Source organism: Peromyscus californicus, unplaced genomic scaffold (genome assembly GCF_007827085.1).
Source record: "Peromyscus californicus insignis strain IS unplaced genomic scaffold, ASM782708v3 Scaffold_10__1_contigs__length_136768540, whole genome shotgun sequence".
In the NCBI taxonomy this organism is placed as follows: domain Eukaryota; kingdom Metazoa; phylum Chordata; class Mammalia; order Rodentia; family Cricetidae; genus Peromyscus; species Peromyscus californicus.
This window is the reverse complement of record NW_026294391.1, coordinates 32,423,456-32,450,031: the sequence shown is the minus strand read 5'-3', so window position 1 is coordinate 32,450,031 and position 26,576 is coordinate 32,423,456. Positions and strand designations below refer to the sequence as shown.

Here is a 26,576-nt window from a genome sequence, read left to right as displayed (position 1 = left end):
ATCTTTGGTTCTGTTCTTATTTGCAAAATGAGAAAATTAATACTGACTCCGTAGTGCTGTGAGGAAAATAAAAGGCAAATGAAAAGTACTTCTAACACTTAACCTAACTTCTATTTTTTTTCTTTTCTTTGACAGTTGTTTTCCAAACTACTGAAAATTTTGGTTTTTGCCATTTTAAGTTTATGTCCATTGCAAAAAGAAGATACAGACCTAACTTAAGTTAAAAAGATTTCTTCAGGGGCTACATCTTCATAGAGAAATAAATTGTTCATAAAGTCCATCAATTAGTTTTATTTATCTCACTTCACATGCCTATTGTTCCCCATGATTTTAGTGAAAATTAAAGGGGAAATTACATGTTTTTATTCAAACAATGCTTTTTAGAATCACAGAGTCATAAAGCTCAAAGAACATCTAAAGATGATCTACCCTTGCCCCTATACTTTCTCTATGACAAAATAAAGGTCATAGAAGTTAAGTCTATTCTCCCACATCCTAAGACTGCTCTCATGTTTTATGTAAATAATTCTATTTCAGATTCCCAAATTCTATGCTAATATAATGTATTAGTTTTTTAATTTTTTCATTGCACACATTATACTAAGAACATCTTTCACTGAAAGTAACTGAAAGAGGACATGGTGAAAGGAAAATATTTAATATTATATATTTGAGGGCGTTTTATCTTAAAAAACAAAATGAGTTTGGTAAAGGTAATCAAAAGGTGCACAATCATTCAGGAGGAAGTGACCCCTTCATATGGAGATATGTTCCAAAAGCCTACGCTATATCTGGGAGGATAGATAGCATCAAACATAGTATGTATAGTATGTATGTATTGTTTTTCCTATACAACCATAATATTGATGAATTTTCACTTATAAATTAAATGAGATTAAAAATAATTAATAGAACAATTACAATTATATACTGATATAGTAGTTATATAAGTGCAATTTCCCTCTCTCAATGTATTATATATTTTCAATTTATCAGATATAGGAATCATTTTATGGCTTCTTCTTAGCATATCTGATTTGTTATCACCACTATTTGTACATGTTGGGGCTATTTATAAGTTAAATAAGAGTTGACTGAATACAAGCTCTTGCAATGTCATGACTGTAGTTACTGAGTGGATATCATGTACAGTTTGGCTAAGCTGGACAAAAGGATTATTCATGTCCCGGATGAGTTGGAATGGGATTTTAATCACACTATTCAGAATGGTATGCAATCTCAAATGTAACAATTGTTTCTGGAATTTCCATTTTATATTTTGGGACTGCAGTTGATCATGTTAGTTGAAACCACAGAAAGTAAACTTCAGATAAAGGGGAAATGCTGTAATGAGAATTTTAAATCATAAGGTTTCTTCATGTAAACCTACAAACATTAGAAATAAGCTTTTAAAAGAAGTCAATATTAAATATAGTACTTACAACTTAGTATGATGTAATCTAACCAGGATGCTAAGCTTGATTTTAATCTTTTCAAGAAAACATTTATAAAACCAAAGAAAACACAAGCAAAACAAACAAAACAAAACAAACAAAAAAACCCAAAAAACCAACAAAAATACTGGAAACTATGGACACCCAGAATCAATTTGTCAACGAGCAGGAGAAAAGTCACTGTATAGAATACATGAATGGCCTCAAACTAAATATCACTGGTGGTCAATAAAGGCTTTTCTCTCTGAAATAGTTACAAATATATACACATACATATGTATGTGAAAAAACCACTTAAGCATATTGTTAAGAATATGCTTATTTCCAAGATTTCTATTTTCCAGAATATCATTATATATGGGGAGAAAGTTTAGAGCACATATGATGAAATTAACATTTAGTAAATACATTGTAGTTAAATGCTTACCTGAGCCAGTTTGTTTAGTACGTCTGTGTCTTCCTCATCCATATCAATTTTATGTTTGCTTTTTACAGTTATATTTAAAAAGCTGTCCCTCGAGTTAAATTTATAATTAAGACATTTTTAACCAGTTGAACAAACTATTAACTTAATAAAAATTTATCAATGCATTTCATGAATGTTAGCCTAGTGGTAGCATTATCCAGTTGTTTATTCAATTCTTATAACAAGAGATGTGAAAAATGGAGGGGATGCAATTCATATACATTATAATGTCTAGGGAGATGGCTCAGTGGGTAAAGTGCTTGAGAAGTAAATATAAGGACCTGGGTTCGGATCCCCAGCACCCACACAGAATATTAAGCATGGTGGAACTTGACTGTAATCGCAGTGCTGGGAGAGACAGGTGGTATTGGGGTGCTTGCCAGCTAGTCAGTCTAGTGAGCTCCAGGTCAGTAAGATACTCTTGTCTCAAAACAGGAGAGAGCAATCGAGGAGGACACTCAATGTTAACTCCTGGCCCCAACATGTGCATACAGTCATGCCTGCCCAGACACACAACTACACATACACAAACACACATACACTACACGTAGACTCGCATATAAAAATGTGACTTTATAAAATTACTTACCCAAGGGGAAGGAAGATCTATTAAAACCAGAATAAATCAAAGTAAAACAAACAGAAAATACCTACTTGAATGGCAGGTAACACTGTGCTTATTGTAAAACTCTTAAATGTCCTTCAGCTAAGGAATATTAATTGGTGAAAGAATGCAACCAATGATTGCCCAATTGAATAGGATAATTCAGGAATTCCCATTTACATCTCTCTCTCTCTTTGTATTGGTTTGTCTTAAAAGTGGTTTTTATGACACCCTCCTACCAACTTGACCTCTATAGGAAATGAAAAGAAAAGGAGCGTGAGTCTCTGTGGAAATTCCTAGACTTTCACATTTGGAGGCTGCCTCTTTGCCCACATCATCTGCTGTGTGCTGATGGATGATGGCTTTAGTACACATGATATCCCTTACCAGTCCTTCACTTGGTTTAATATTTGCCAGCTGAATCACTTCCAGGTGAGCAGACTGTGAAACCAGAGGATCTGATGACAGAGATATGATGTGGTCACAGACTCCAGAAAGAGTTTTACACTGCAAGTGAAAGAGAGAAGTTATTGTAAACATATGCTATAAGTTACATACAAATCACCATTTATTATCATTTTTAAAAGTTGTGTTTTCTTTTTATGACATGTCTGTGTGGACATTAGTGCTGGCCCCTCACAGGCATCAGATGTCTCTAGAGCTGGATTACAGGCAGCTGTGAGCTACTCAGTGTGGGTACTGGAAACTAAACACACTCTTCTACATGGAGCCATCTCGATAGCCCTTATTATAACTTTTTAAGGAGGAAAACAAAGTGAAAGAATATCAACTGGCATCTGAGTTTTTAAAAGTTCTTTTTTTTTGGTTTTTCGAGACAGGGTTTCTCTGTGTAGCTTTGCGCCTTTCCTGGAACTCACTTGGTAGCCCAGGCTGGCCTCGAACTCACAGAGACCCGCCTGGCTCTGCCTCCCGAGTGCTGGGATTAAAGGCGTGCGCCACCACTGCCCGGCTTTCAAAGTTCTTATACAAAAGGTTGCATAATACACAAAAGGTATCTATATTTTTAAATTTAAGGATATATCAACTGTATGTCTGGGCGTTATTCCAAGTCATAGTTATATATTATTTATATTATTTGATGCATCAAGCCTAAATTATTACCTAACAATTTTGATAATCTGAGAGAACCTCTTGATATTGAGGTTTAATTTAATTCAAATTTAACTAAATTCTAAATAATATTAAAATCTGGATTCTTTTACTTAATGACCAGAAAACTTTCAAAGAATGATCAAGGTCCTTGATAGATGCACCACTTGTTTGGTTAATTCTTGCATTTTTCACGACTTTCTGGATCAATTTTACCTTTGTATAAACTTCCTACTTCCATCAGGCAAAACTTGCAAGAATCTGTTTCTTCACCTTTCAATGACCATTCAGAAACTTATCTTATTTTGAAACCGTCTCAGGCAGGGAGCATTTATATTCCAGTCATCTCTAGCTTTTCCCTGTACCCCACTTACCACTCACGTGTTAACACTGCAAATATATCTTTATGTGATCTGAATGAGCATAAGATCAAATAAGCAGTTTTGTTTTTACTGAAGGGGTTACTGTTTTGTGGGAAACAAGGTATAATACTCCATCTCCACTAGGTTTTACTTGCTCTGTGGTGACTGCATTAGTCTTCCATGAAGGTGATGATTCTCTCTGTCTCATTGGGCTCAGTTTCCCTCTGCTACAGATACTGTCAGGCTAAATTTGCTTCTGTAATGGGACTCATGATTTTGGCATCTGTTTTTCAAGACTACACTTTAATTGTGGTTATCAGCTCCTAAAGACAGACATTAGTCACATAACACCAATACCCAGAGAAAAAATATGGGCATGAAATGAGGATAGATGCATATAATTACCACACTGACAATGACTTTGTCTGTAAGCAAGTTATATCCTTGAGACTGTTTTCTTCAGATAAAAAAATTAAATGAAGCAATGAAGATTGCTTTATAAAGTTTATAATCTATAATATGCTAATATATATTTAAAACAGCCCAATATAGCTCTTATCCAAAGATAATAAGCAAATACTTACTTGCTTGTCTTACCTATTTTTTTTAACCAATAAAGTCCTTAGTTCTTACACATGAGATTAATTAACACACTACTCTCAATTCCATGACCATCTTATAATAAACAGCAATCACACTGGCCAGTCTAGTTGCATAACAATCACAGCAAGTTTACTCCTCTCCCTCTTCCTGATATTAAGGTCTCAGTACTTTGGCTACAATGAAAGTATTTGCTCTGATAAACACCTACTCACAAGTGATGGTTAGTGTTAATTGCCAACTTGACAATCTAGAATCACCTAGGATATTGGCTGAAGGTATGTTTGTGGGGATTATCTTGATTACATTAATTAATTAATTGAAGTGGGATGACCTGGCCATTATGGGTAGGATTATTCCATAGGCAGGGGATCCTGGACTGTATGAAAATAGGGAAAACTAGCTGAGCAATGACATGTATGCATTCATTGCTGTTTCTGATTATGGATGTAATATTACCAGCTCCATCAAGCTCTAGCTGCTGTGACTTTCCCCATAATGATGGACTGTAACCAGGGAACTGTGAGTTAAAATGAATCCTTCTGTGTGAGCCTCCATAATGCTTGTAATAGAGTTGTGAACCACCACACCAGGTTTACATTATTATTTTAAAACTCAATCATATTTAACATTACCCAAGACTGCATTTTAGAAAAGCAATAAGAGTAGGGAGATACTTTGTAATTATTATCTAATATTATTGCTAGCAGAAATTATTTATAGAGTGTCTACAAATGTTTAGTACAATGTAAACTACTTTATATTCATTCCCATTTACCATTCTAACGTCCTGACGTAGGTATTATTATAGCCAGCTGAACAGATGTGAGAATTAGGCTAAAAAACAAGTCATGTTTGCTGATTTGGCAGAATGATCTGAATTCTTAATTATTATGTTTACTTTGATTATTAGTTATTAATTTGTTTCTAATTAACTTCCCTTTGTATCGTTTTGTCTGCATTAGATGTGTGTTAGATAACACAATTAAAAACATAGTATAATAAAGTTAAATCACATCTATGAGTGTTTTGCAATTTAAAATATTGTTTGGAATATGCCTTTCTTCAAAAGCTTATGTCAATTTTAGCAACAAAAGGGCAATCTTATTACATTTAGAAGATGACTGGTAACCACTTCATAAAGGTCTTTTTTCTTTTTTTCAATATTCATTCCAAAGGATTTCATATCTTCCAAAAGCAAAAAGTAAGAACTTCTTAAAATACGTGTGAAATAAAATTAGAGGCTGATGCTCCCTGGTGGTTCAGTGGTTAGGATTCAGCACTCTCTCAAATAAATCTAAGGGAATATACAATGACAATGAATATTATGGCTACCTAAGATTGTGACAAAGAATTAATGACTGAGTAACAGAGGAAAGGGCTAGTTATGATGAAGAATAATTTAAATATAAGTGGTTTCAGGTTATTTTTCTACAGGGTAGTTAATATTAATATGAAATATGAATTAACATAATTGATGGTTTGTAATCTTAGAGTATGGCATAGCCCCCCCACCCCGATATGTTCTTGTGAATCAGCTTGTCTATCTTAATATAAAAAATTCTAAAAGGTAAAAAAATCTAGGAAGAACATGTTTGATATAATATGATTTTAAAGCACTTTAGAGAAGCCACAGAATAGCTTCATTTGATTAATAGTAAGTTATAACATTCATTATCTCTGAACTTATCCAATATACTAGATGAAGTTTTACCCATTATATTTTTAAATGGAAATGTATCAACTGATCTAAACACAAACCACAGTGAAAAGCTAAGAGATGGGAAAATCTTACATTAACTGCAGAGCACACACCCAGGCATGATTAAGTTATGTGAAATAGTTTTGTTTATACAAATAACTGTTGTTCTGCTCAGTATTCTTCAGAATATATTGGAGTAAGTAAATGGAAATAGGATTCTAATCCATCTGACCTCATTAAAAACAAAACAAAACAAAACAAAACCAAAAAAATCCAGGTATATTAGGTTAAACAAAAGGCTTTACCAAAAGCAACTTCTACTTTTCACATCTATAAATGAATACAAATGAATAAAAGGTATAAAATTACAAAACCACAATAAATTAAGAAATCAACAAATGGCATATACATATGATTTAATACACACATAATTTAAATAGCTCAGGCTTATTATCAGTTACACAGACAAGAGTAAGTTTTATTGTGGGAAATGCTAATTACTGATATAAACATTTTTCAATTATAACAGTTTAGAGAATGGAGTATGCTTTTATTTTACTATTTGGCTTGGATATTAAAATAATTGAGTATAAATCTTGCCTGTATCTCTGTCATTTTGGGATGAAATTTGTATAAAATATATATTGATTCAAATGATGAGAATTCTGATTGGTAAATTTTATTTGGAAATATAAATATAATACTTAGTATCTCAGTGCTTGACAGATCTTTGTTAAACTAGAAAACTAGAAATTCTTTTTATTACATTTATTTGTGAGTATGTGAGTATATGCATACACACAGAGACACACACACACACACACACCCAAACACACGCATGTGCATACCATGGCAAGCATGTGGATTTCAGAGGACAAGTTCTGGAAGTTGGTTTTTTTCCACCAAGGAAAAAGATCAATTTGTCAGGCTTTCTGGCAACCATCTTTATCCACTCAGCCATCTCATTGGACCCTGAGCTAGAAATTCTATACTTCTACCTATAGTACATCATTAAAATATAAGGTATAATCAATTATGGATAACTCTGAAAGAATAAAGTTCAGGAATAAAATTTAAGTTTGTATTTAAAATTTTTTATTTCATATACATATTTCCCAACACAGGAAGAATTTAGAAATATGAGTAAAGACAACTGAAAGACAATTTTAACTTAAAAACTAATGTAACAGAATAATAAATTTCACTGTGATGTCAAAATTATATCTATGTCTAGAAAGGACTGTTTCAAATATCTTCAGGAATCAACTATAGGTGCAAGTAAATAAAAGTCATGTAGATACATTCTTCTAAGGCCTCCAAACCCTCTTTTAATTTCTCTGTTTTAAAATATGGTAGTGGAGAAAAAAGCACCACAACATGAAATGAACCTGCCATGACCATAAACATGCCTGCATTAAGGCCATTCATATAATCAACAATCATAGAGTGTATGTTATGCGAATTAAATGCCAATTGCAATGCTTATGGGTTCCACAGCTTGGAGTAGTGTTTCTAGTCATTTATTTTAGGTTGTCACAAACATTAAGCATGTTACACTTGTAGTTCCTGAAAACATAGAAGAAGCAATAACCCCCAAGACCCTGTGAGTTAAAAATACTAATTCAAAACTCATAGCACTCAAATCATCTTTCCTTCTAAACTCTTACACTAAAATGTATAGGTCCTGACAATAACTGATAGCATCTACTCTGTCACAAAAACTTCTAATTGTTGAAATCCTCATGGTCACAGAATTTCAATAAATATAACTGCAAACTTTTTGTTCAATCTTCCTAAATGACACATGGGGATCCTGAGAGGTCAAACAACCTGTACAAGTTGACAGAGTTAAAGGCACAGTAAAAGCAAAATGCCACAAATCTTGATGCTCAATAAAGTATTCGTCTTCCAATGACATGCCAGCTCTTACAAAATAATAAGTTAGAGGTGGAAATATAGTATTCTACATTTAAATTTAAATGATCAAGTGAAATGTCTTCAAAATTATTCTCTCTTGATTACCATTCTCTTTTTTGGTTTATTTAAAAATTTCTAAGTTTTTTGGTTTGGTCTGGGTTTAAATTGCAATTTGTCATGGACTTGGGATTGATAACACAGCAGCAGCAGCTCAGAGGCTTAAAATAACACAATATTCCACGGGTTCTGTTAGCTAGGAATCCAGATACTAGACTCAGTTCTTCCTTTGTGGATTATGGATTTGCAAGCCTGTCAGATGACAACAGGGCTAAATATCCAAAAGAAAGGCTTACAAAGACAGAGAATCTGCTTTATGTTCATTTTGGTCATTGGCAGACTTCATTTCCATGTGGCTATATTACTGAGGTCTCCATTTTCTTTCTTCCTGTCATCCAGGGATTATTCTGAGCTTCCAAGAGTTGTCGTCAGGTCTTGGTTACATTGAACACTTCATAGGACACCTTATAATAAGCTATCTGGCTTTTACAAGGCCAACAGAAGATTTCTTGTCTTCTCTGAGACATTTAAAAAGGGCTTACAAAAGGCTAAGTTCATCAAAGATAATTTATTTTTTTCTATGATATCCAAGTCAAATGATAAAGGGTTTTAAACATATCTGAAAAAAAATCTCTTTACTTTTGTCATAGAACAAAACCTGAGCATGTGGAAGTAGAATTCATTGTATCTTCTGATCTCAACTACACTCAAGAATTGCTAATTATATGCCAGGAGCATAGATCTTGGTGGCCATCTTAGAATCCTGCTCACCATAGATACAAATGGAAAATTATCAACAGAAAGTCACTGAAATAATATGCATTCCTTTCTGAATCACAGCATTGGATTTTTGTTCTCATAGAAGGGCTGCCATATGAGACTGATGAAGAACTTGGGACTGAATCCCAGCTTACAACTCACTAGCTGCATGAGATAGGCAAATTTCTTAATCCTTCCAAATGTCTAAGTTCTGTCACACATACATATTTGAATACAAAAAAAGACAGTGCCTACTTCTCTGCATGAGGGTGGGGACCCAGTGTAAGCTAGAAACCAGAACTAGATCTAGTCTATTTATCTGCTTTTTGTGACCAGGAAGCAGTGGCAAGTAGGTTTGTGGTGGGTCCCCAAGGAGATGATATCCAATAGAGCAGTGGTTCTCAACTTGTGGGTCATGACCCCTTTGGTTGAATGATCCTTTCACAGAGGTCACGTATCAAATATATGCATATTAGATATTTATATTATGATTCATAACAGCAGCAAAATTACAGTTATGAAGCAGCAACGAAATAATTTTATGGTTGGTCAGCACAGCATGAGGAACTGCATTAAAGTGATGCAGCATTAGGAAGGTTGAGAACCACTACAATGGAGGGTATACTACTTCATAGGCTCAAAGATGACAACAAGTTAGAATATCAGTGAACTCAAGATGAGATTATTAAGAAGGTAACTTAATTGTGCCTTGGGAATTAGATTCAAATAGAATGAGCTGGATGAGCTCAGTAATTTAGAGACTATATCATATATATACACACACACATATATATGTACACACACACACACACATATATATGTATTACTTTTAGGTAATTAGGGACCAAACAGCTGAAACCTCTAAGCAATATTTCCACATACACTCAAGAAGTTTGAAGGTGGCCTGTATGGTTTTGTGGAGGTAAGTACTACACATACAGTGACAGTTAGGAATTAATTAATTGTCAGCTCCAAATTTACTCTTCAGTGCCTTTTCTATGGGTAATGGACAGTCATTTCCTCCTTTACATTGGGCACAATGTTATATTTCTTGTCAGTAGAGGGCAATGCAGGGACACTGCAGGGAGAAAGAAGCCTTCTCTTCCGGATTCTCATGGGCTATACATTAAATTTTCTTGTTTCCAATTTAGGGTCTATAAATGATGCTCTTTTTTTTTTTGAGGACTCCAGATAATGTTCTGCTCTAACCACATATCCAGACCATTTATGCCTATCTCTCAGCAACTCTGCAGCTCTGTCTGGGTTCAGACTCTGTCATCCTGAGGCTATTGTAATATGCTCTCTTGAACTCTTACTATAGCAGCAACCAAAATTTTGCTATAAGATCTTCCACCATCTTCATTTGCCTATATTGTGAAGAGTTGTATCTCCTGTTCTGGCATTTGTGGGCTAGCTCTGATCTAGGCAAACCTATGAGGTTACAATCACACCTTCTAAGCCCTGGGGGCAAGTGCTCTGCTTGCATAAAATGTTTTTTCCTGGGTACTCATTTCTCTTAGGGTTCAGGAATGGTTAGGATTCCCTTTATATCATAACAGAATTCTCAATATAGGTTAATAATTATTTGAACCAAACTTCCCTTGTTTAAGTTACTGTGAAATTTTTGTTTCTATACTGATTGAATTATCTTGAAAACTGATTTTACAGCAACTTGGCTGTACTTTTAAAAATCCAGTGTCTTTGATCACATACAGAATGGTACAAGATAAATATTATCCTCAAACTTATCACTTTACATGGCCACTTCCATTCGCATGATTTTGTGAGTTTATCATAAAATAGATGTGGCATTTAGACCTAAGAAATTACAGCTAGTCCAATCCCTCAAGTTAATTAGAAAGGCTAATTTAAGCTTCTTCACACAGTGTAAAACTAGAGTCAGGACACCATTTTTTTAACCTCTCATCAGTGCCATTTCTACTACATTATGTTACTACTCAATATAAACATATACTTTATGTAGACAATGATTATACCCTCAGAGTCAGTCTAAATATTAAAACATTCTGTGATGTATAATACATTCAGGAAATATAACATCACCAAGAACACTTAAATAAATATACTACTGTCTCATACACTGTCTATAAACATCATAAAAAGAAACAGTAATACTAGGTTATCTCCTTTATGTAGGTTGCATTTTTTTAAGAATACAAATTTCTCCTGTTGTCCTTGGAAAGGCAAACATTTTCTACTTCTATCATATTATACTTGTATTTCTCTTTTGTCCTTTTGGCATGGGTAACAGGTACAAAGGAGTTAATTTTTAAAAAGATTTATTTTTATTTTATGTATATGAGTGTCTTGTTTGTATGAATGTCTGTGCAACATGAATGTGCCTGGTGCCTGAGAAGGCCAGAAGAGGGTACTGAATCCCCTGGAACTAGGGTTACAGATGATTGGGAACTACAATGTAGGTGCTGGGAACCGAACCCAGCTCCTCTGCAAGAGTAGCAAGTGCTCTTTATGTTCAACCATCTCTTCAGCCCACAGAGATTGATTTATAGTTAAAATACTTTCTAATGTTACTAATAAGCAAAGTGTCAAAATCCAATACAATACTCCAGAAACCAATTTCTGGCTCAGGAATAGCATTACCATATATCTTTAGGTTGATTACAAGGGGTGAACTGGGGCCAAGTTAGCAGGATTACATTAACTGTAATATATGTCAAGTAGCAGCCTAATGCTTTTCATTTATAAAACTCAATATTAGAAATCATATTAATGAGAATAACTAGAATTTATATGTCTAAAAGTGATAGTCACAATGAAATTTCAAGCATGCAAAAATTCAATTTACATCTGGACCAAGATAGCAGCTTTAAGAGAGGATTCTGGGTTAAAATTGATAAAAGCTGCTTTTTCACAGATCAGAGAAGTCATGAAGATCAATATAAAGAACTATATGAATTTGAAAGTCATTAGCATTTTACTGAATTTGTGAAAGCTCTAAAGATTGATGTGATCACTTTCAGTACATTATGGGGCATGAAGCTACACGAGTACTTAAATAATCTTTAAGGTTTGGGATAGTTAGCAGAGGAAAGCTGTTATATAATATGCCATATCAATGTGAGGACAAAGACTAAAATGACCACTTTACTTCCTTTGCCAGGCCCCTCTCTTATAGCCAACTGTTGGTCTTGTGTACATCAGTCTAGACAGCAGAGAACGCACAAGAACTTCAGATCGGTTGGATTTTTAGAAAAACTAATAAACTTGCATATGTGAAAAATTATACAAAATGTTTATGAAGTAAAACAAATACCTAACATGCAGAAAGTACTCAAATTCATTACAAAGTTAAATAAGTGTAGAAAAGAAGTTTGGAGAGGAGATAAAAAGGAGAAAAGAGGAGAGGGAGGCAGAGAGAGGGAGAGGGAACAGAGGAGGGCGAAGGGGAGGAGGCAGAGGAGAGAGGAGAGGAGAAGGAAAAGGAGAAGCACAGTTTTGAATAGTAAAGCACTAAAAAAATAGGAAGGTATGCATTATTCTTCCCATTTTGTACAAACATCACACTGTTGGTTAAGGTAAAAAAATGTTATTTGGTTTCAGAATAGTTTTTGGTTTAAGCAGTGTGACTTTAATGAACTCACATGGCCTGGGATTTTTCAAGAGGTTATCAAAGCTGAGAAGTCTTTCAGGCTTACAAATGAGAACAGTAGGGTTGCAAGAAGCACAGTGAGAGTGAAAAAGGCCAAGGTCTAAAATAACTTTTCCAAATGCAAAGACTACAGTGAAAGGTGGGAGTGAGGAATAAAAGCATGGAACTAAATAAAGTTCCCAGATTCTCTGATGCCATTTTATCATATAAAACAAAGATTTAAGCAAAACAAAACAGATAGTCCCCAACATGCTAAGGAACATGTAATACAGAAGGGGCCTCACTGGGGGAAATTTCATACTTACAGGTATAAGAAAAAGTTGATCACTCCAGTATATAGTACATTAATTATCTGCAATGTGCTTCATTATCTCATTCTGTTTTTGACAATTGGATCTAATGGCACCCCCCAAAAGCCCAAGTTGTTCAGTATCCTTTTTTCTTTGTCATATTTTACATTAATACACATCCCTATTCAACATTACAAGCAAATTCCCCTTCCACAATACTTTTTCATAGATTACTCTGATTTTAAAGATGAGAAATATGAAACATCAAAATTGTCCCTAAGCCTTATTCAAGCCACTTTTGACTATTTTACCCATATGAATATGAAATTAAGCCTTAAATACCATCAGAACTATGGATACAGTAGAATAAAATATATAATTTTCTTGTTTTTATTATAAGCATACTGTAAACTAATTGAAAACAGGGAATTACTTGAAGCTAAAATTTCAGCTCTCATCTTTCTAAGCAAATGTAAATACTACTATTCCAGTATATTCACTTTTAAAATTTTAATAGTAATGATTTACTCTATGCTTATGATTTCCTTACCATTACAATTTAGAATCTTTCCTTGAACACTGATCAATTAATATTTTGGGATTGTCATATAAGTTAGTCTTAAATTATATATTCCTGAACAATTTCAGACAGTAATTGTGAATAGTAAATATTATATACTATAACTGTACCATAGTTGACTGTAGTATTCTCTATTTATTAGTTTTCATTATTATATATTATGCTTCTCTGAATATCACCTATAGAAAATGTTATTGTATTCCAGATTCTATTCCCAGGAAAGTATAGGAATATGGATTTTTATTTTATTTGAGAGTTTCATACATGTGTACTGTATTTACAACATATCCACCTGTCCCTCTCACTTACCCAATTCCTTGTGTGCCCTCACCTAACCTACTAGGTACATTTAGTATTGCATTTATATTTAGGGATGACCATTTGAGATTGGATAACCTTTCAGAGAGCTTGTCCTTGGAGAAAACTGATTCTTATTCTCTTAGCAGCTACTGCCTACCTGTGGATCATCATCTAGGGGTGGAATCTAGTAAAGTTTCCTCCATCCACATTGTTATGTCAACTGGTGCTACCATTACGCAGGTCTGATAAGGCACCATACTATTGAGATTTCATAGGTGTGCCTTCCCTGTCATGTCTAGAAGACACTATCTAGCAGCAGGCATCCTGGTCCACTGGCTCTTACAATATTTCCACCCTCTTTTCAATGATTTTCCCTGAATCTTGGGAGTAGAGGCTATATTGACTTCTCAATTGATCATAAATCATTTCTGTCATTTCATGAAACTTAACATAAGCATTCTATGTTTAAATTTATTCATCCATAAGAGTTGACAGTAAATTTTTTCCTGAATACCAAGATGAGTTACTGTGTATATCACACTCAAAGTAATGGCAGAAGCAAATTGCAAAATACCATGTAAATATTAGAATTAATGTTTCTGAGACTTGAAAGTATGTCAAACTTGCTTTCCTAAAGGATTTGGCACTATACATGTATAGCAATAAATTAAGCCCATTCTATTTTCATGAAGGTTCCCATTAGCACATGAGTATATGTAAAAGTATGTGTATGAACAGATAGAGAACACATTTTATTACTGCTTTATAAAAATTCCTTGATATCTGAGGATAACTGTCTCTGATGAGTACTAGTAGTGGTACTCTATTAAATTATTATACTTTAATGAGCAATGTGGAGATTGTCACTTTAAAAATACATAAAAATTAGGATATGCACATTATCTTTTGATAGTCAGTTAAAATTGCCATTGAAAAATAATTAGCACTTCTATGTACTTTTCTGTTCTTAATTACCTCATCTGTGTTTATCATGTATTCTTTGTCATCAGGTACTTTCCTATTCAGGAGTTTGGCTTATTTTGTTTCACTTATTTAATAATCTTATTCTAACACATGTATCAAGAAAGTACTTTAGTAACCTTGTTAATCTAAAAATATATTTTTTTTAAAAAATTGTTTTTGCACATGAGCTTTGGCCATTGCTTTTCTTTAAAATATTTGCAGTTTTTCATTCACTGTCTTCTGGAAATATATTTATTCATATTCATATTCTCCCACTTTCATTTCCTCCCTCTCATTTGAGACAGAGTCTCAATATGTAGCCAGGTTGACCTGGAGCTCATGATCCTCCTGCCTCAATTTCGTAACATGCACCAAACTGAACTTTATTTCCTCTAGTCCCTCTGGTTAAATGAATAATATAGTTACGTTTTGCCATTATGAATATGAAATATTTGTATGATAATATCTTGAAATAATTATCCTTCTAACACATTTTCTAACTTTGGTGAATATCCAACTTTCTAGTCCAAAATTATTCTATCATAGCCTTTATTATTGTTTCCTTTCTTAGAAAGAGTTGTTGATGAGTTAACTAAAACCTATCCTCTAAAACCCTTCTCTCATATTTGCCATTTTCTGAATATGGAAATATCTTAGTACTGTGCTGTTAAAGTCCACTTGGTGTCTCACTCTCAAATTTTCTTGATATCTGATTTTCATTTTAGTGATTTTAGTGTGGTCTTACTTCTATTTCTGTTTTGTTACTCCTAATATAACCATTTTCTTAGCTCACTTGTTCTCTATTTACAGTGTACCTACCTTCTTTATAATATGATATTTTAAAAATAGGTAGCATTTTTGACTCTTACTATGGACATTAAACAGGCTTAATAAACCTACTTCATGAGGCAGGATATGTTTAATATTGTAGTATATTCAATCATATATCCTTTTCTCTTTTTGTTTTTTTTTTAACTAATCCTTATATACTGACCTAATTTATGAATAGACACCTCACAACTTTCCTTAGCTCTCTAAGTTTTCCTAGGTGTGTTGAAGAGTGCAATGATACCTGTATTTCCTTATGGAATTCCCAAGGTATTGTAGTTTTCCAAACATGATCATTTCCTTCCTCTTGACAATTGCCTCCCATCCCTTCCAGAGAAAAGATCTAGTCTACTACAAACATCTTCAACTCACTTTCTTTATTATAAATATATTCAAACAATTGTTATACTATATTTACCATTTGAACTTTGCTTTTGCCACTTACATATTTTTTAAAGAGAGGGTCTCACATCTGGTGTGCTTGGGAACTCACTATGCAGATGAGGCTAGGCATGAATTCACAGACTTTCGTGTGCCTCTGCCTTCCAAGTGCTAGTATTAAAGGTGTAAGCCACCATGTTCGTCTCTATTTTTGCAAATCTTGGTTTCCATCTTATCAGATAAAATCTGAATTGCCATTCAGAGACCTATGAATTTTTTCTTCTTAAAGCATCATAAAAATTTTCAAGAGTTTTGTTATTTAACATTAGTTGAGTGGAAGATGGATAGGAAGTGGAATGATAACATGGCATAGAATTGTATTCTGAGCTTAACTGACTGGCTGATGCTATCAGTGTCTCCAGCATCACCAGACAGAATGTTAAATTTCTAACTAGCTAGGGTGTAGCACTTTCCTAAGGAAACATACTGCATTTATTTTGAAAATTTCAAAGGCTTATTTATTATTTAGTCACTCATTTGTAATAGCTAGTACCTCAGAATCTGGTATGAGAAAAAGAGAAGTGAATAGAATTTACTACTAGTATAAGTTCAATTTACCAATAATCTAAGTTTATCATTAGAGATTTATGTAAGAAATAAAGTTAATTTAACATAGAAATGATTATTATTTATTTTAAATTTAAATAAAATTTCAAACATTGTTTTATATTCTGAAAGTACTTATTTCCTTAACAAAACTAATCAAAATTAGACAAGGCATTTTGTAGAAGAGAAATCTCACAGTATTCCTTTACCTTTAAATTAATTTCTGTTTGGGTGGGTGGGGAAGCGGGGAGGATCTGAGAGGAGTTGGGGGAGGTAAAAAGCATGATCAAGAACATACTGTATGAAAACTTACTAAAAGTAAGTTCATTTATGTTATCCTGTCACAGGGTAGCATCTGAACGTTTTTCAGAAATAAAATTTCTTATTTTCATAGCCCGGTATCAATTGCTATTTTGTATTTAATTGCTTTGTAAACATAATAGTTCCCTACTGGAACTATTCTTCATCTTCATTAAATTACATCAACAGATGTGAAAATATATACCATATTTACATTAAGCAAAAAATGAAAAGCAAAGAGAAATCATGCCTAGAGATGAGAACCTAAAATGAAGCTAATATCTAAAATGGGTGCAACTATTAACTACTTCAATTTTACGTTTCTAACAACCAATACATAGGGGAAATTAAATACAAGTGTTTTAATACAAAAAGATATTATTTTGGAGAAACTGCACAAAGAGAAAATCTCAACACACACACTGACCTCAATAAAAGCCAGGAAGTAAACACATGAAGAACCCATAAAAGCAGGTCAAAGTTTAATTAAGTAAATTCAACAGTTCAGGAAGAACCGCCATTGCTGCAGAAAATTCACTGCCAATGCAACAGTAACTCCAAGGAAATAAAAATATAGGACATAAAAGGTCTTCTTGTTTTCCTTAATAAATAAAACAACATGTACAGCTAATTAATAGGCCCGAGTTCCACAGGAAAGAGGACAATACAATTGACAAGGTCTCAGGGAACTAGAATTGACAGTAACTACCAGATCCAAAAAGAGCATGGACCTTTGTATCAGATTTGTTCAAATTCAGCACTCAAATGTTTTAGTATCTGCAACCCACAGTTTCACCTATTGGAAAATTATGACTAAATGAAATATGGGTTTGGTATATCTTATAAAGAATGCTTTGGAGCAGAATGTGTTTTGGATTATGGATTTTTTTGTTGTGGAAAATTTGCACATATATGATGGAACAACTTGGGAATGTGATTCAAGTGTAGATATCAAGTTCATATGTGTCTTATATATACCTTATATGGCAATTTTATGTTATTTCAGATACTATTTCTGCAAAAAAGTTATATACACCAAACCAATAGAAAATAATGGTGTCAATATTTTAGCAACTCACAAGGACAATCATTGCTTACTCTAAATGTATGTGATACCAAAAAGCAGCCATTGTCCTGTAGTTATTCACAGAAGTATAATAGTAAAAGGAAGATATACCATTGACACACTGAAAACAGATGTTCACTGACACAATTAGCATCACCAAAATACCTATATATCAGCTTTTATTCAGTAGCAGCAATAACCAAATACAGACTTTTGGTCTTTATCTGTGATGTGTCATGATTAAAAGGTTATTGCAAAAGATGTCTTATTGTTTTAGCTAAGCAGAAAGATGATCCTTTAATAAAGTTCCTCATGTTGTGGTGACCCCCACAACCATAAAATTATTTCCATTACCACTTAATAACTGTTAACTTGCTACAGTTATGAACTGTAATGTAAATATCTGTGTTTTCTGATAGTCATATGCAACCCCTGGCCACTTAGCCCGAAAGGGGTCGTGACTCACACATTGAGGGCCACTGGATTAGGCATAGTTACAGGATCAAGGAGTAGGTCCCCGAGAGATACTGGATACTTTTTTAAATGTTTTTTTTAAATGTTTCTTCCAGAGTCATCTACTCCATTAAAAACAGATTTTGTCTCAGAAGACTCTTCTTGATCTTATGAATTATTACAATTTCTTGTTCTGTTATAAAAAAAAAAAAACATTTCTCTATTCCTCCAATAGGCCCATTATCTGTTTTCATTGTGTCAACAATAGGCACTCTCTCTGCTGTATTAAAAATGCCATCTTCAGCTGGGCAGTGGTGGCACACGCTTTTAATCCCAGCACTCGGGAGGCAGAGGCAGGCATATCTCTGTCTCTGTGAGTTTGAGGCCAGCATGGTCTACAAAGCAAGTTCCAGGACAGCTAGGACTGTTACACAGAGAAACTCTGTCTTGAAAAATAAAAAAAAAAATGTCATCTTCGTTGTAACAATAATCATGATCATCTTGATTCAGAACAATTTCGACAATTAAACTACTACCAATAAATGAACAACTAGAGTATTAATGATGATATAACGTTTGGTATCTACTCTAATGAATATTTTCATTTTCTCATAAGCAGAACCTTTATTACAACATATCTTTTCAATGTTCATGCTGAGTCTTGCTTTAAACTTCTGCAAGTAGCTTAGGAAATACTCACAGTCCCATTTAAGTTTCAATTCATTGAGGTAGATCTGTTCTTGTTTCATCTCAATCGGCACATTAAGTGGAAGGTGGTGACTACAATGTAGTGGCTTCACTGTTTAAATATGGAACTGAGATTTCCAGTTTTCAATTTCTGTGGTATTCTGTTCAGTATTTAAGCATAGTACTTCACCAGTTCATTCTTTTGTTTCTTTATGTAATACATAGTAATTATTCCAATACCAAATTATTCTGTGAGAAGTTTCATACTTAACACTGCTGTCCAATTTTTTCAACTGTTTACTTTCTTTATTACAGATCAATATATCTTTATCTTTTTTCACTGTGACACATACAGATTATCTACAGAAATTTTGGGGGTATTTTTCAGCAATATCTTTATAGTGCAGAAGGAATAAACAAAATTAATAAAGAAATAAACTATGTGGTTTTTAATGCACACAGGTCTTATGCAGAACCTGCAGCTGGCCCCCACACATGCCATTTCATTATCCTTTGCAGGTATTCTTGCATTAGATACACAAAAAAGATATATCAGAACTTTTGTTGAGGTCTGAGAGAGTCATCTTTTCCTTGGTGATCTTGGATTAGTTGTGGTGTGAGCCTGAATTTCAATGAGCTCCATCATATGAGGTCAGGGATGGAATTTTCCATTTACAGTATTGGTGGCTTCATATGCGTGGTCAAAAACTTTAGTTTTTGGAGCTGGTGAGATGTCTCAGTGGGGAAAAGGCATTTGCTACCAAGCCTGATGACCTGATTTTGAACTCTGGAACACACATTACAGGAGAGAACCGACTCCCATGAGTTTCCTCTGAACTCCACGTGTGTGTGTGTTACATGTATACGTGCATACAACAGTTTTACATTTTGAATGAACTTCAAGATAACTACTCAACCTGTAACATGCTTATAGAATTTAAACTAGTGCTTGGAATATATATATTATTAAATAATTATTTTTGTTTAAATAATAATAAATATTAAATAAATATTTCCTTTCTCTTCTCCAGAACCTCTGGATAGTAGTACCTAAAAAGTGTTAGAGACAGTTATTTTTTCTTCCTAGACTAACAGAGAAAAGAGTACATCAGAAGTGACAAAGGTCATCACTGCTGCAGAATGAGGGGAAGAGCATTAACTCAGCATTGCTGCCATTCTGAGATCGTCTTTTCCCCATATATTTAGTCAAGATATTTTATATATGTCTCACTACTGAAATATAACATTTTTGTGATTATTCAAATAATTATAAACAGAAAGAATAAAAATGTCAAGGCACATGGATCTTCACGAACAACCACATAATTACTGCAGAAGTGCCATGTTCTCCCAGCAGAAGTGAAGAAGGTATTTTAACATAGGTGAGAATTCATTAGAAAGATTTACAAAAAGTAAAGAAGCAAGGTGTTCACTAACAACAGATAACTTTTCACTTTGAGAGTATAATATAACCATACCTCACTTCTCATAATAAAATATCAGCAAACTTTCAGTGAGATTGCAAATTGTCCTCTGATCTCTTCATGCATAATGTGGCATGTATTCATACCTCCCTCATCATCAACAAAATAAATAAATGTAAAAAAATAAAGAAATTTATGGATTCAAAAAATACTGACAAATTGCCAGTTAGAAGTCTGGTTGTTGAGTATAAGATCAGAGCAAGAAGTTTGATTTTCTTAGGAAATATTTCATCTGAATGAATATAGCAATAAATAATTCCCATTGTCGAAAAAAATACCTTGTTCTGATATATTTTTAAGTCATAAATTACTAAGAAAAGTTCTTCTTTCCAATTCTGTTTTCAAGATGATTTTATTTTACTCAAATCTTGCCTCATATAATAATACTCAAATATTAAATCATTTTTTTCTATTAGCTAAAAACAAGATGACTATAACTAACATGTTTCGATTCTTTTATAGTTTTCCTAAAATGTATACTTAACTAATGTAGGTTAATAGATCTTTTTTTTTTTTTTTTTTTTGGTTTTTCGAGACAGGGTTTCTCTGTGTAGCTTTGCGCCTTTCCTGGAACTCACTTGGTAGCCCAGGCTGGCCTCGAACTCACAGAGATCCGCCTGGCTCTGCCTCCCGAGTGCTGGGATTAAAGGCGTGCGCCACCACCGCCCGGCTTAATAGATCTTTTTTATTATGGATTACTTTTTGGAAACCATAGTGTTTTAATTGCTAAGTAAATATTGTCTATTGGAGATAAAATATATGTAAATTTACTTACCACATGAAGAATTTTATTCTCAGTTTCATATACTGTGCAATCCTGAAAACAAGAACAAATATTCTGTTCAAAAAAATATCCATTTTAAAGTATGTTTTAGGAATTGTACTAAGAAAAAAATCTTGACATTTCAAGTAAAAACTGAACTAAGAATGGGAAAACTCTGGAAATCTAGTAAAACCAATGGTAAGGTTAGAAGGTCAGTTATTTTGCCATAAGTATATTTTCTAATTTGATTAACTTTTTTTTGGTATTTTTTATTTTATAATTTAATTTAATTTTACATATCAGCCACGGATTCCCGTCCTCCCTCCTCCCGCCCCCCCCCCGCCCTCTCCCCAGCTCACCCCCCATTCCCATCTCCTTCAGGGCAAGGACTAACTTTAAGCACACACAATAAAGGGCCATAGATGCTAAGACTACTTTTGAAACACTGAAAAAAATATTAAACATTTTCTATTTAAAATTTTACCCATGACAAATGAATCTGTCAAAATATCTCCAAGATTTTAAACATTGATTTATTACAGGTTAGACCATTAAGAAAACATTAACATTTATTTTGACATTCATATCAAAACCTCATACTTTCATATTTTAACTACTCAAATTACCAAATCTACTTTATATTATGTATTTAAAAATAACAGGTTTATAGTTCTTACATAAATTTGAATGTCTGAAATTGTAAAAAATTATTTTGAAAACTAACTACAATTTTATCTCTTGTTAACCAATAAGCCACAATATGAAAAGATGTCTTCTGCTTAGAAACATAATGCTTATCATTTTCTTCAAGAAATTTGTAAACTGGCCATAGACATGTTATGTATTAGTAGTGACCCAATAAGAGTGATCTGACAAATAAGTGAGAAAATGAGATAAACTTCTTGGCCCAGAGTCTGACACATAGGGAGTAATAAATATGCTGCAATATATGACTCTTGTTTGGCATCATTATTTTAATTTAAAAAAATCTACTGCTTTTACTTAAAAATACAAAATTAACAATTACTTGGTACATTACCCCAAAATCCATATTCCACTCTATTATATATTTCAAAGAATTTTGTTTTGTTTCCTCTGAAATTTATTTAAAAAAGAAGATCTACATCTTTTATAATATTATTTAAATATAATGCTTTCTTCAGGTAATCTTCAGGTACACATTCATAGCAGGCACATACTTACTAATCAGGGGCAATATATTTTTATGAATCTTGTTATATTGCCCAGGCTGCTCTTAAACTTGTACTTTTCTGTTTTTTGAGTAGCTACAACTAAAGGTATATGTCACTGTACCTGGCATATTAGGAAAAAGATTTATGAGGAAAAGTTAGGTCAGATTTCAGAATCTAAGATTAATACTTCGGATTGAGTCTAATGTGCTAAAGGAGAAAAGCATGTCTACCAACAGAGTCACTTCAATACCTGTGTATATTTAAACAAAGTAAACACTTAATAATTAATTATAAATTATGTATACAGAGAAACCAGTGTAAGGATAAGATATTATATAAGGAAAATGAACTCAGAATATTGTTTAAATTTGGAAGAATTTCATGCTAAAGAAATTATTTTTTAACACAACTGCATTGGGAAGAGATAATTCGGAAAATGCTGGGAGGTTGCCTGGACTCCTGATGCTGTTTTTTCAGCTTGCTTCAGTAGCAATTTAAGTTTGATCATTTATCTATCTTCCCCAAATCAAAGGCTATTATAAACATTTAAACTTCAAAGAAAGTAAATATCATTTAAATGAATATTCTTCTAGTGGCACAGTAATGTATATACCCTGCTATCAGCATAATAATCATACAAAATATAATTCAACACTATATCATATATGGATATAACACAAAGAATTGTTAAAATAATCTTGTTGTAAATAGTATTAATATGCTAAATCTGTTCTGTATGCTTTATAAGATAAAACAAAAAGTCATGTATCATTCTGTTATACCTGCATCATTAATAATTATTATTTTAGCAAGGGAGAAAGCAGATACGTACATATAAAGGAAGTACAAAAAACCCTTATGTTCTCTTGATGTTTTATGTATGTATGCATGTATGTATGGATGTACATAAATACATCTTATCTCTACTCATTAAGAAAGCACAGGAACAAAGATCAACAGTAATAATTAATTTTTCAGTTCTGTGGTCTTGTTGTACCATTTCCCAGGCCTTCTTGGAAAATGACTAATTCCAAATCAGATTAGAAATATACATGATAAAAGTTGACTATATTTTGATTTAAGATAGAATGAAACTATCTAAGACGACTAGTATTGAGCTAGGAGTTAACATGAAGAGATTCCTACTTCCTAAACAGAATAATCTGAGTATGTAAGAAGATAATAGTGCAATGGATGGAAACACACTAAATACTGTGGAATACTAATTATGTTAATATCTCTAAGGTTTTAATACAAAATTTAAAAATTGCTAGTGCTGAAAAAATATATTTCATAAAATAGTTAGTGATATTATATATACTGAACTGATTAGACCAGGTAGGACAGATGTCTTTTGCTTTCAAATGAGCAACTACTAATCTATTGTGTTAGGCACACAAAAAAAAATATGTAAAATATGGTGTGACGGTTAAATTGTCAACTTGTCATGACCTAGAATTACCTGGCCAGAGAATCTTAAGTACAGATTGTCCTCATTTGGGCTAGCCTGAGCTTAGTCCAGGGGGTTGTCTTAAGTTAATATAGAAAGACCCATTTCTCTGTGGTTGGTGCCATTTCTTAGGCAAGGTTCCTGAATGATGTAAGAATGGAAACATTGAGCTGACCACAAACAAACAAGCAAAGAAATACATATGCATTCATTTCTCTGCTCTTTACTGTGAATTTGAGGTGGTCAGTGGATTGAAGTTCCTGTCTTGATTTCCTCACAATGATGGACTATAGCTGGAATTATTAAATAATAAGCCCCTTCCTCCCCTAAGTTACTTCATGTTCGAGTATTTTATTACAGCAACAGTAATGAAACCAAATCACATAGCATTTGCACAGATGTGCCAAAAAATTACACAGGAAGCGGCAGTTTTCATGACATTTAAAGTTTAATGTCTTTAAAAGGATAAATGCCATGCAGTTATGTGAAAGGGCGATTATTTATTTTTAAAAGTTAATACTCTTCTTATAAAATTTAATACAACTGGATTACAGTATTCCTTGTTTCAGACAAATTTCAAACTTGTAAAAATATTCAGCAGCTGTGGTACAGTGCCTCAACTTATTACATTTATAATTGGAGATTTCATAGCATTTGGAAAATGAACTAGTGGTACATGTTCAATGATTCTGACGTGATCTTTTTAATGTCTAAAGAAACAGATATATCAGGTGACCAAGGCAGTTAAGATTTTCAACCAGAATAACATAACATACACAAATGTTAGAAATTAAGCTTACCATTTAAAATAAACACAGCTAAGTAATTTAAGTGATTTTTTAAATGAATTTTCAATTGATATTTTGTAAGTTTTCAAGTGTAAAACCTTTAAACATTAAATCAAGTCATTTGGGATTCTTTGATTAGTTTAACTGACCCAATTTTAGTGCTCTAAGAGCAGAGAAGGAAGCAGACACATTCTACCTAAAAACCATTAGTAATTGTAGCTTTTAACTGGCAGCACAAATAAAGACGTGTACAGGAGCAATGTATCTGCAGTCAAACACATTTAAGTTAATGCAATCAATTTCAAATTTCAGCTTTCCATATAAGAATTACTCAGAGACCAAGTTAAAATGCAGCCATAGATTTCATGCCCAGGAATACAGATTCAGTAGGCTCCCAAACAGAGACCGCCAAGATGATTTTGATGAGATGGTATTATTAGAAAAAGTTTATTTATTTTCCCAGATTCCTGTATGATAGAGGAAAAACTAGCCAAACTAAAAATTATTAAATATTCAGAATACACAAACTGGTATACTGGTTTAAACACATTGCTACTGGCTTACTCTAAACAGTCCTTTATTCCTTAGAATCTTGTGATGCACACATTCGCACAATTTATCAGTTGATTTTTTTTTCAATAAACTTATTTACTAGCTCACTATTTGGAATAGCTGCTTATACTTGTTTGTATCTCTACCTTGCTTTTCCTACATTGGCTTGATTCTTATTGAAAGCCAGAGGCTTTTATCAAGGAAGAGGCCACAGCATATTAAAAACTGTATAACACCACCAAGAAACAGAGTCAGTGCATAGTAACCCGCTATCAGGGAAAATAAGAAAAACTAAATAATTATATGATATTTTGTTAAGCACTAATTTTATGTAATTATCATGGTAATCATTTAAACAGTCCCAGGTACTTTGGAAGATTAATTTTATTAGTAAGTTATTTTACTTCCGTTAAATTCTTGCTTCTGAAAGTGTAGGTTTTATTAATACTTGGGGCCAAATCTTTTCCTAAAAACATATCTCAAGTTTTAAAAAGAAAATATTTGCACATAAAAAAAATCTACATCCTTATGAACATATCCATGCTATGGAAAGATATAACTCTTAAGTTCTTGTTATTTTCACGCTCAAATTAAATTTAGTTTTTAAAAGTTGGATTTAGAACAATATACATTCCCTCAAATTCCTTTCAATAGTAAAGCTGTCTTTTACTGTATATGTAAAAAGAAATTTGCAGCCGGGCGGTGGTGGCGCACGCCTTTAATCCCAGCACTCGGGAGGCAGAGCCAGGCGGATCTCTGTGAGTTCGAGGCCAGTCTGGTCTCCAAAGCGAGTTCCAGGAAAGGCGCAAAGCTACACAGAGAAACCCTGTCTCGAAAAACCAAAAAAAAAAAAAAAAAAAAAAAAAAAAAAAACCAAAAAAAAAAAGAAATTTGCAATTCTTTATCCTTATCCATATAATGCTTCTCTAAACCATGTGATTTGTATTTTATGCACCTAATTCCTAATGAGAAAGTAGTCATAAAAATGAGGACTGTTTCTCCAATTTTGATCATTTCTTGTTTCAAAAATTATATTCACAGAAACACCATATTACAGATGAGATGTATTATAGATTATAATCCATTATCCTTTCTATAAAAGAATGATATCTTTGCTATACTGGTCACAGAACATACAAAATTAATTCTATTCCTACACACTGCTAATGGTATACTATGTAACTGGTCAATAAATTTTAAGCACCAAAATGTCATAATGACCTGAATAAA

At 33.0% G+C, this 26,576-nt stretch overlaps 1 protein-coding gene across 5 annotated transcripts in view; it reads right to left on the bottom strand.

Annotated features, from left to right (window-relative positions):
* Positions 1 to 26,576, bottom strand: part of Cnksr2 (connector enhancer of kinase suppressor of Ras 2) — a 236,486-nt gene that overhangs the window by 125,624 nt on the left and 84,286 nt on the right. For all 5 annotated transcript variants that reach the window (XM_052729013.1, XM_052729087.1, XM_052729167.1 and 2 more), the window contains exons 5-6: positions 21,376 to 21,417; positions 2,912 to 3,031 (exon numbers count right to left, since the gene is read on the bottom strand). In XM_052729013.1, coding sequence (XP_052584973.1) covers positions 2,912 to 3,031; positions 21,376 to 21,417 — 162 coding nt within the window. The remainder of the gene's footprint in view (positions 1 to 2,911; positions 3,032 to 21,375; positions 21,418 to 26,576) is intronic.